Genomic DNA, 11,496 nt, shown 5'->3' on the forward strand with positions numbered 1-11,496 from the left:
GAGTGCTGCTACCATGGAAATTAAATAAAGCCAAATAGTTACTTGTTATTAATCAGAGATGAGTATCAGAATCATCCCCTACTACCTGGGTTTTAATTTCCATCCGAGGTTACGTCGATCGATGGATTGTTTTTATATAAACCGTCTCTATAAAGAACAGTGTTAATATCTCCAACCCCTTTTTCAGTCCTACAAAACAACAAAAGGTTTTCTGTACAATTAGGGACTGCATCCCAAATGGCACCCTATTCCCCACATAGAGCACACCCTTTGGGCCCTGGTCAAAAGTAATGAACTATCTAGGGAATAGGGTGCCATTTGGGATGCAAAGCCCTATGGGCCCTGGTCAAAAGTAATGAACTATCTAGGGAATAGGGTGTCATTTGGGACTCAAACTTTTAGCTCCTCAGGAACGGTCCACGGTTCAGTTCCCGCCCAGAGCATTGAGAGGGTCGTCGAAGATGTTGCCCGAGTCGTCCGCTGCACTGGTGTCCTGGGAGGGAGGGCTCTTCTTGGACTTGGATGGAGGCTGCTTGGCCATTGGCTTCACAGTGCTGGGAGAGAAGACATCATCTGTGGAGAGAAAGCATGTCCAGTAGATGTTTCAGTTCAAACTGGTGGCAATGGCATTGTAAGACTGTGTATGTGTGTGCGCACGCATACCTATATTTGTCTGTGGTGCATGTTGAAACAGTTATTGAGGAACAACAAACAATGCAAAACCTAGATATTCCGAAATATATGCTCTGTAAACACCCACCCATATCATCATGAAATATTGATTTAGTCTCCGCCTTCTTGGACTTCTTCTCTTTCAGTTTTGAAGTGGCTGTCAAATCAGCAAAAATGTCAACGTTGTCGTCAAACAGGCTGGCATCCAGGGATTTCTCTTTGTGGGCTTTGGGTGGAGTCTCCGCTTCATCCTGGGACAACAGAAACAGACATATTCAGACAAGAAGCAGACACACACACACTTTCCAAGGAATATATGGATTTCCCTCCACCTCCTGTTGCAGAGATCGTGACTCTTGGATAAGCAGATAGGCTGAGTCAGCATGCGCTGAGCCAGACCAAATGCATTTAGACTACTATAATGTACTGTAGGGCTGAGAATTACCAGGGACCTCAAGATATGATATTATCATGCTACTTAGGTGCCGATATTGCGATTCTCAAGATTCCATTTGTATTGCGATTCGATATTGCGATTTTATTGCAATGATGTTCGTAACATATTGTTCACAGAGTATATAAAACATTAAGAACACCTGCTCTTTCCATGACATAGACCAGGTGAATCCAGGTGAAAGCTATGATCCCTTATTGATGTCACTTGTTAAATCCACTTCAAATCAGTGTAGATGAAGGGGAGGAGACAGGTTAAAGAAGGATTTTTCAGCCTTGAGACAATTGATACATGGATTGTGTATGTATGCCATTCAGAGTGTGAATGGGCAAGACAAAAAAGTAAGTGCCTTTGAACGGGGTATGGTAGTAGGTGCCAGGTGCACCAGTTTGTGTCAAGAACTGCAACGCTGCCGTTTAAAAAAAAAACACTCAACAGTTTCCCGTGTGTATCAAGAATGGTCCACCATCCAAAGGACATCCAGCCAACTTGACACAACTGTGGGAAACATGGGCCAGCATCCCTATGCTTTCGACACCTTGTAGAGTCCATGCCCTGACAAATTGAGGATGTTCTGAGGGCAAAAGGGGGGGGGGGGGGGTGCAACTCTAACAGGAAGGTGTTCCTAATGTTACAAAATTAGTTTTGATCAGGAAAATAAAAACATGTTGTCTCACTATTTAAAAAGAAGTTGGAGAACTAGCTATAGGATGAAAGATACCGGAGTTTTGGCACAGGTACCACCGACTGCTACCTAGCAAAATAAAAATACTCAGTCAAAGTATCTATATAATATTGTCCAAAATAATATTGCGATATGTAACTATCGATATTTCCCCCCCCAACTAGTACGATGAAAAATAAACTAACATTTCAATGATTGTAAGATATTGTACATTCCTGGCTGTACAATAAATAAATAAATAAATAAATAAATAAATAAATAAACTGACTGATTGGTCAATTGACTGACAATATTGATCATCATGACCAATACCTGGAAGAGGTCCTGTTTGGGAGTAGAGTTGCCCCCTGCCTTAGTGACTTTCCCCCCAGCAGTAATGTTAGTAGTGGGAGTGGAGCTCTTTCCCAGCACAAATATATCCTCTTCATCCTCCAGGAAGGAAGAGGCCTTTGCCTTCTTAGCTGACCTCGTTTTCACCTTCTGGAAAAGGTCACCCATGGGGTCGTCAAAGAGGGACGGAGGGGTCGCTTCTTTCTCCTTCTTCGGAGTCAACTCGCCCTCTGTAGTCTTTGTGGTGAGTTTGGGTGAGTGGGTGGTATTATTGGGGGCTGGGGCTAGGGCAGGGACAGACCCGAAGAGGCTGTCAGAGCCAAACAGGTCAGCCTCGTCGGGAGAAGGCAGCACCTTCACCTTGCTACCCTTAGAAGTCTCTCTCTTTAGAGGGGTGTTGGACACTGCTAGTGTTAGCACTGACGGTCTGACAGAGACATCGGTGAGCGTGGGTTGGGAGGCAGGTAAGGAGGAGGGTAAGGCAGTGGTTGGGGCTTGGTTGGGTAGACTAGGCCTGGGCAGGGTTAGGTTAGATAGTGCCAGGCTAGGCTGGGTTGGGTTAGGTAGGGTTGGGCTGGGTCCGGCCCGGTCCTCTCCCTGGTTCTGGTCTCTCTGGTCCACAGAGCTCTGAGCTGCCGTCTGCCGTGCTGCCCTGGTCTGGGGCCTGCGGTGGCTGGAGCCTTTAGCTCGGCCCTACAGGAAGAGAAGACACACAGAGTCATAACAGGGGCTTATTCAGGAAGGTACAAGATACAAGGTTAGAGCTTTATACATTTCTATCATTGGAGGATCAAAAGTAGGCGTTCTTTGTTTCTCCCACCGTGTTCCATTATGCCCACCACACCCCAGTGCCTGACCTCTGACCCACCTTGTTGGCACTCTGTAGCACGGACACCTGGACTGGGTGGTCGAAGCTAACCCCTCCGTCGCTAGGGGACTGGGTCCCTGGCAGACTGGGGGTGAGGTTGGGGCTGAGGCCTGAGGAGGTGAGGCTGGGGCTGGGGCTCGGGCTCATCCCTGGTAGGACCGCGCCGGGCAGGTTGGCAGCAGGGTTGATCACCAGGTTGGTCTGAAAGTGGGGAGGAGGAACACATTTGTTCACCAACTAAAGTCCTTTATAAGAGAGGGTTTGTAGCACAGTGAGGACACATGCGAATGGTCCTCACATTATATAATTGGATTTACAAGTAATTTGGTTAATGCAGTCCCTCATGATCATCAGAACAAAGCTGTAGACAAACAGAGGAAAGAGAGCCCAAGAATAAAGAAAGAAAAAATGTAGACGTAGGAACGACATCTATTCATGCAGTTTCAGGAAGAAGAAAGGCTGAGCAATCGCTTTCAGACTGACGGTAAAAAACAAAATATTATGTGAATCAATCTGACAGTCACGCTGTCTCAGTTTAGCTTTTATGCCAGCAGTGGAAAAGACAAGACGACATGTTTCATGTCAAAGGCAGAGGCAGAGGTTCAAATATGTTTGGCAGAGAAAACACGTTGGAAGAATGAATGCTCATTCAGAAAGAGTAAAGATAGAGTAAAACGTTGACTGATTAAAAAAAAAATATATATATATATATATATGTTTACTTGGAGTTTTCCAATCCATGACGAAGGCTCTTTAGATTTTACAGGGCTTGGTGACGGCTTCTGTGCAATTGAACAACATAGATCAGGTTAAAGGTCCAATGCAGCTGTTTTTATCTGAATATCAAATTACAATTAAGTAACTTACTGTGATTTTTGACCGTTTTAATTGAAAATAAGAAACAAAACTAAGAGCAATTTTTCAACCAATAATTTTGCTAGGACTGTCTGGGAGTGGTCTGAGTGTGGACGGGAAAACTAGCTGTTATTGGCAGAGAGGTTTGGAACCAGGCAGCCTAAAACTCCATCCCACCAAAACAGGCTGAAGTTTCAGGTGGTCTTTTCAAACAGCTCTTACACTAAAAGTACATTATCATAATTTTCACAATATTATTCCAACCTCAGTGTGGAAATATATCTAAAACATAGGAAAATCCAGTTTTTGACTGCACTGGACCTTTAAGTAATCTAGACACAGACAGGAGTATCTCCAAAAGCAATGTAACAGCCTGGATAACACTCCTTTGAAATATATCACAGTATAATAAGTCTCAACTGAGAGGAGAGAGCATTACTGTCTATAGATATCCTTCAAATTCTGAAACACATGGGCAATCACATAGACTGCATAGCACTAAGGCTGCATTTACACAGGCAGCCAAATTCTGATATTTTTTTCACTAATTAGTCTTTTGACCAATCAGATCAGCTCTGAAAAAAATCTGATGTGAAAAGATCTGATGCGATTGGTCAAAAGACCAATTAGTGTAAAAAAAAATATTCAGAATTGGGCTGCCTGCCTAAGACTCTTTGTTTCATCAGCCTTACCTCACTCCCTGTGACTGGTGCGGTCACAGAAGGTTTTGGGGATGGCTCGTCTTTACTGTGTTTACTGGGCTTCTCCGATACTTTCTGAGGTCAAATAAAAGACAAGGACTGAGGATGTGCAGTCATCAGTAAATTAATCAAGTTGTATTCCTATTGTTTTCATTGATTGAGGGGATTTAGAATAGGGAACCGGCCGAAGAGCTTTGGGCTTGACAGAGCTGAAGAGGTAATCTCCATCTTCATCACTAAAAAGTGTTGGGGCTGCCGACCTCACTGAGCTGGGCCCGGACTTCACTGAGCAATTATCATTACTGGGCCTGGACCTCTGAGACAGGAACACAGCACTTTATCACCACCAATATCATTAGTACAATTAATTTATCACTAAAAGGAATAGCAACTAGTACACGTCAATGTGCTGATGCAATACAAGACATCCACCCTGGTCCTGGTGAGTGCAGGCTTTTGCTCTAGCCCAACACTAACACCTTTCCCCTCTCACTGAGTCTACTGTCCCTAGAACTCACCACAGACTTGTCAGGCGTGGCGAAGATGTCAACGTCGGGGTCGTTGTCTCTCTGCTGAGTGTGACTGAACAGCAGTTCCTCATCCTGGAACACCCCGGTGCTGCTCTTGGTACGAGGACGCTCCTCTGCAGGCTAACGCACAGACACAGGATTTACACACATACTCAGACAGACAGACTCACACACACACAGGAATTGTCAGTAGTATGAATAAACGAACCCAGACAAACCTTGAGTGTGTTTTTGGCAGTTGGTTTGCTAGGTATGGAGACAGGGGCAGTCCAGTCAGCACCCTCCTCGTCATCAAACAGACTGACAGTGTTCTTCGTTTTGGCCTCCTTCTCCATGGGGGGCGAGCCCTCCTTAGACATGAAGTCATCACCATCCGTCTCGTCCAATGGGCTCTTAGTCTGCTTGTTAAGGGACAGGAAGATAGAGAGTGAGTGAGTACAGCACCTCACACTTAGGAGCAGGGCTCCATCTCAATTCACCTTTCCTCTCTCCTTGCCGCCTCCTCAACCATATTGGAAGAGAAGGTCCAAGGTCCCTCCCCTCAGGCTTTCTTCTCCAATGCGTTTTGAGGAGAGAGGATGTGAGGTATCAAGGAAAGATTATTTGATTAACGACCCAAATGACCAAAACTAGGTTATGGCAAAATTTCAGTTCAGCTGATCCTAGATGAGCTTAGAGAGAACTTCTACCCTGAGCCTTCTGTAGCGTCTCACCTTGGCTGCTCCCAGCACGTTGATCCCTCCAAACAGACTGACGGCCCCTAATGGCTTCTTCTTACTCTCACTGCCCTCTAGTGGAGAGGACAGGTGCTGTACCTCAGGACCCTCCTTCGCTACCCTCTCCTTCTCTGCACGCCTCTTATCCACTGGGGGAGAAGGAGGTGCCGTCACCTCCTCAGGTTTGTCTGTGTGGAACAGCGAGGGGGCTGGGGAGGCCACAGCAGGAGTCTGGGGAACAGGACAAGGGCATGAGCTACGGGGTAAATGACTAGTTTTTTAAAATTCAACCATACATACAGTGTCTTGCAAAAGAATTCACCCCCCCTTTGCATTTTTCCAATTTTGTTGCCTTACAACCTGGAATTAAAATTGATTTTTGGGGGGTTTGTATCATTTGATTTACACAACATGCCTACCACCTTGAAGATGCAAAATATTTTTTCTTGTGAAACAAATAAGACAAAAAAAACAGAAAACTTAAGCGTGCATAACTATTCACCCCCCCCCCCCAAAGTCAATACTTTGTAGAGCCACCTTTTGCAGCAATTACAGCTGCAAGTCTCTTGGGGCATGTCTCTATAAGCTTGGCACATCTAACCACTGGGATTTTTGCCCATTCTTCAAGGCAAAACCGCTCCAGCTCCTTCAAGTTGGATGGGTTCCGCTGGTGTACAGCAATCTTTAAGTCATACCACAGATTCTCAATTGGATTGAGGTCTGTGCTATGACTAGGCCATTCCAAGACAGTTTCCCTTAAACCACTCGAGTGTTGCTTTAGCATTATGCTTAGGGTCATTGTCCTGCTGGAAGGTGAATCTCCGTCCCAGTCTCAAATCTCTGGACGACTGAAACAGGTTTCCCCTCAAGAATTTCCCTGTATTTAGCGCCATCCATCATTCCTTCAATTCTGACCAGTTTCCCAGTCCCTGCAGAAAAACATCCCCACAGCATGGTGCTGCCACTACCATGCTTCACTGTGGGGATGGTGTTCTCGGGGTGATGAGAGGTGTTGGGTTTGCGCCAGACATAGCGTTTTCCTTGATGGCCAAAAAGCTAAATTTTAATCCAGCTCTGTGGAGTGTACGGCTTAAAGTGGTCCTATGGACAGATACTCCAATCTCCGCTGTGGAGCTTTGCAGCTCTTTCAGGGTTATCTTTGGTCTCTGTTGCCTCTGATTAATGCCCTCCTTGCCTGGTCTGTGAGTTTTGGTGGGCGGCCCTCTCTTGGCAGGTTTGTTGTGGTGCCATATTCTTTTCATTTTTTTTTTATAATGGATTTTAAATGGTGCTCCGTGGGATGTTCAAAGTTTCTGATATTTTTTTATAACCCAACCCTGATCTGTACTTCTCCACAACTTTGTCCCTGATCTGTTTGGAGAGCTCCTTGGTCTTCATGGTGCCGCTTGCTTAGTGGTGTTGCAGACTCTGGGGCCTTTCAGAACAGGTGTATATATACTGAGATCATGTGACAGATCATGAGACACCTACATTGCACACAGGTGGACTTTATTTAACTAATTATGTGACTTCTGAAAGTAATTGGTTGCACCAGATCTTATTTAGGGGCTTCTTTGAAACAAGTTATTTTTTTTCATTTCACTTCACCAATTTTGACTATTTTGTGTATGTCCATTGCATGAAATCCAAATAAAAATCAATTTAAATTACAGGTTGTAATGTAACAAAATAGGAAAAAACACCAAGGGGGATGAATACTTTTGCAAGGCACTGTACATATCACTGCAGGGATGTTACCACACATATATTCCATGAAGAGTACATAAAAACTGTACTTTCTCAAGAAAACTATCATGAATAAAAACACATTTTAATTCAATATTTTCATTGTTTTAAAATAATAGATAAGAGCCTACATATCACTGAATTCCATTGTTCCCTCAAAGGCTTTTCACCTATAGATTATTCATTCATGACAGTGGCTGCTTCCCAAATTTGCACCATATTCCCTATATAGTGCACTATATAGGGAATAGGGTGCCATTTGTGACACAGGCAGAATCTGTAACCCAGGCTTACTTTAGGGTCAGCTAGAGTAGAGCTGTTGTTGACGGCTGGTTTGAAGCCGAAGAGGCATCGCGTATCTTCATCATCCTCAGTCTCATCTTCAAACAGGAGAGACACTCTCTGTGGCTTCTTCTGACTGCATCAACACAGCCATTTACACCCATCAAAACGACACTAAGACCCTAACTATAGGTTGAGTCAACCATGTTTTTGTATTTTTGGGGGGGCACTAGTCAAACATTTTACCATAATGTCTCCATTGTTGTCTACTATGGATATGAAGTTTACCTCGACTCCTTGGTAGTAGCAAAGAGATCGTCATCATCCTCATCGAACAGGCTGTCTTTAGGAGCTGCTATGACACTGGGTAGACTAGATGGGGCGCTATCACTGGACTTCATCCCTCCAGTCTTACCCTCTGTCTTACCAGCACTAGGCTTGGAGTTCATCCACTGGTCCTGATACAGACAGAATACAAAGGGTTAAATAGATAGCATCTGTTGAAGTATTAGAGACAACCTTCACTATCAAGCCCGGTTCAAAATCTGGCCCTTGCCCCATACCCTTCTGGTGTTTGCAGATTTGTAGGAATAGGATGGTTGTAAGCTAATTCATATCTGAAGCTGTCCTAAGCCCATTGGATGGAGTTGCCATCACCATATTGGCTATGGGCAATTCCACGGTTACAGACTGATGCAGAGACTCAGATCTTTCACTTTAAAATGTATGTCAAACAAAAACCAATGATTAAAAAGTTAAACAAACCATACAACCCTATGCACAAGGACAACGTTTAACAATTTCCACAGAAATTGTTACAAAAACACATTTACTTGAAGAACAGTGCAGATGCAAAGTTTGGTAACAGAATGACAGTTTGTGCTGTTGGTGCCCTCATTCTGTTACCAAACTTTACATCTGTACTGTTCTTCAAGTAAATGTGTTTTCCTTGTGCCTAGAGTTGTATGGTTTGTTTAACTTTGCAATCATTTTTTTTTTTTTATTTATTTTTTTTTTTTTTTACATACCTTTTTAAAATGGTAAAAACGGAGTCTCAGTATCACTCCGTTACCGTGGAATTGCCCACACACCTCTCCAGTTATTTCAGATCTGTGAATACCAAAGGGGGAGTGGCTACAGGAGGGGGCTAGGCATTATTTTCTGAAAGGCTGAAGTTGAACTGAAGTTTATGTAGCAAGGTTCCGTTCCCTCCCATTACCTTGTCATCACTGAAGAGGGCGATAGAGAGATGTTTTTTGACATGTGGTGTGACGGCTTCAGCCTGGCTTGGTTTAGACTTCTTTGCAGACGCAAACAGATCCTGCATGATGAAAGGAAGTGGTTAGATATGAAGATGCAAATTAATCATATTTTATGGACTGATATAGGTCAGGCTCATCTTCTCACCTCTTCCTCCTCGTCATCAAAGATGGACAGAGGAGCTTTGCTGGCTTTGCTCTGAGGTGTGGGTTCAGGCTTGGACTGACTCTTAGGGATGGTTGGACATATCTGTAGAAAGACAGGGACAGAAAGGTGGGGTTAAAACTGTAAAACAATAAAGCATATACAATATCTTTATCATGTTTCATGATCACCCCGAACATCCTACAGGGTTCGTACAGACAGTGGCAATTCAAATTCAAGGACTTTCAAGTACATTTTCAAGCATTCATATATATTTTCAAGAACCATCAAATTGTAATAGTTCATATTATGTAATTGTTTCTAGTCACCACCTGGTGGCAGTATATCGCTACAGCCTCATTGAGGAAAAAAAAATGAACTTAGTATTCATCACTACCTTACAAGTTCTACGTTTCACTACATACAGTGGGGAAAAAAAGTATTTAGTCAGCCATCAATTGTGCATGTTCTCCCACTTAAAAAGATGAGAGAGGCCTATAATTTTCATCATAGGTACACGTCAACTATGACAGACAAAATGAGAAAAAAAAATCCAGAAAATCACATTGTAGGATTTTTAATGAATTTATTTGCAAATTATGGTGGAAAATAAGTATTTGTTCAATAACAAAAGTTTCTCAATACTTTGTTATATACCTATTGTTGGCAATGACACAGGTCAAACGTTTTCTGTAAGTCTTCACAAGGTTTTCACACACTGTTGCTGGTATTTTGGCCCATTCCTCCATGCAGATCTCCTCTAGAGCAGTGATGTTTTGGGGCTGTCGCTGGGCAACACGGACTTTCAACTCCCTCCAAAGATTTTCTATGGGGTTGAGATCTGGAGACTGGCTAGGCCACTCCAGGACCTTGAAATGCTTCTTACGAAGCCACTCCTTCGTTGCCCGGGCGGTGTGTTTGGGATCATTGTCATGCTGAAAGACCCAGCCACGTTTCATCTTCAATGCCCTTGCTGATGGAAGGAGGTTTTCACTCAAAATCTCACGATACATGGCCCCATTCATTCTTTCCTTTACACGGATCAGTCGTCCTGGTCCCTTTGCAGAAAAACAGCCCCAAAGCATGATGTTTCCACCCCCATGCTTCACAGTAGGTAGGGTGTTCTTTGGATGCAACTCAGCATTCTTTGTCCTCCAAACATGACGAGTTGAGTTTTTACCAAAAAGTTATATTTTGGTTTCATCTGACCATATGACATTATCCCAATCCTCTTCTGGATCATCCAAATGCACTCTAGCAAACTTCAGACGGGCCTGGACATGTACTGGCTTAAGCAGGGGGACACGTCTGGCACTGCAGGATTTGAGTCCCTGGCGGCGTAGTGTGTTACTGATGGTAGGCTTTGTTACTTTGGTCCCAGCTCTCTGCAGGTCATTCACTAGGTCCCCCCGTGTGGTTCTGGGATTTTTGCTCACCGTTCTTGTGATCATTTTGACCCCACGGGGTGAGATCTTGCGTGGAGCCCCAGATCGAGGGAGATTATCAGTGGTCTTGTATGTCTTCCATTTCCTAATAATTGCTCCCACAGTTGATTTCTTCAAACCAAGCTGCTTACCTATTGCAGATTCAGTCTTCCCAGCCTGATGCAGGTCTACAATTTTGTTTCTGGTGTCCTTTGACAGCTCTTTGGTCTTGGCCATAGTGGAGTTTGGAGTGTGACTGTTTGAGGTTGTGGACAGGTGTCTTTTATACTGATAACAAGTTCAAACAGGGGCCATTAATACAGGTAACGAGTGGAGGACAGAGGAGCCTCTTAAAGAAGAAGTTACAGGTCTGTGAGAGCCAGAAATCTTGCTTGTTTGTAGGTGACCAAATACTTATTTTCCACCATAATTTGCAAATAAATTCATAAAAAATCCTACAATGTGATTTTCTGGAATTTTTTTTCTCAATTTGTCTGTCATAGTTGACGTGTACCTATGATGAAAATTACAGGCCTCTCTCATCTTTTTAAGTGGGAGAACTTGCACAATTGGTGGCTGACTAAATACTTTTTTTCCCCACTGTACATGAGTGGTAAGTCAGTACTGATGATTTTGTAATTTGAGTAGTGATGATTTGAGTAGTGATGATTTGAGTAGTGATGATTTGAGTGGTGAACACATGTCCTAGTCACATTACTACACAATTCCAGCTTAATGCCTGTGCTTTTATTGGGCATTTGGGAATCTACTACTTAATAGCTACGAAAAAGTGTCTTGTTTCCAACTGGCAGCTTTAGTGTCGCCGGTC

General features: G+C 43.6%; 1 protein-coding gene across 1 annotated transcript in view; it reads right to left on the reverse strand.

Annotated features, from left to right (window-relative positions):
* Positions 1 to 424: 424 nt before the first annotated feature.
* The window catches only part of LOC311110500 (WASH complex subunit 2A-like), a gene marked incomplete at its 3' end in the record, with an annotated part of 19,922 nt that continues 8,850 nt past the window's right edge, over positions 425 to 11,496 (reverse strand). The window contains exons 18-31 of the mRNA XM_084153021.1: positions 9,247 to 9,348; positions 9,059 to 9,160; positions 8,128 to 8,297; positions 7,852 to 7,975; positions 5,809 to 6,042; positions 5,314 to 5,496; positions 5,084 to 5,215; positions 4,747 to 4,881; positions 4,557 to 4,640; positions 3,732 to 3,791; positions 3,010 to 3,210; positions 2,124 to 2,834; positions 761 to 923; positions 425 to 573 (exon numbers count right to left, since the gene is read on the reverse strand). Of these exons, the coding sequence (XP_084009147.1) occupies positions 425 to 573; positions 761 to 923; positions 2,124 to 2,834; positions 3,010 to 3,210; positions 3,732 to 3,791; positions 4,557 to 4,640; positions 4,747 to 4,881; positions 5,084 to 5,215; positions 5,314 to 5,496; positions 5,809 to 6,042; positions 7,852 to 7,975; positions 8,128 to 8,297; positions 9,059 to 9,160; positions 9,247 to 9,348 (2,550 nt within the window). The remainder of the gene's footprint in view (positions 574 to 760; positions 924 to 2,123; positions 2,835 to 3,009; positions 3,211 to 3,731; positions 3,792 to 4,556; positions 4,641 to 4,746; positions 4,882 to 5,083; positions 5,216 to 5,313; positions 5,497 to 5,808; positions 6,043 to 7,851; positions 7,976 to 8,127; positions 8,298 to 9,058; positions 9,161 to 9,246; positions 9,349 to 11,496) is intronic.

This window comes from Coregonus lavaretus (genome assembly GCF_964263955.1).
Source record: "Coregonus lavaretus genome assembly, chromosome: 36".
Classification (NCBI taxonomy): Eukaryota; Metazoa; Chordata; class Actinopteri; order Salmoniformes; family Salmonidae; genus Coregonus; species Coregonus lavaretus.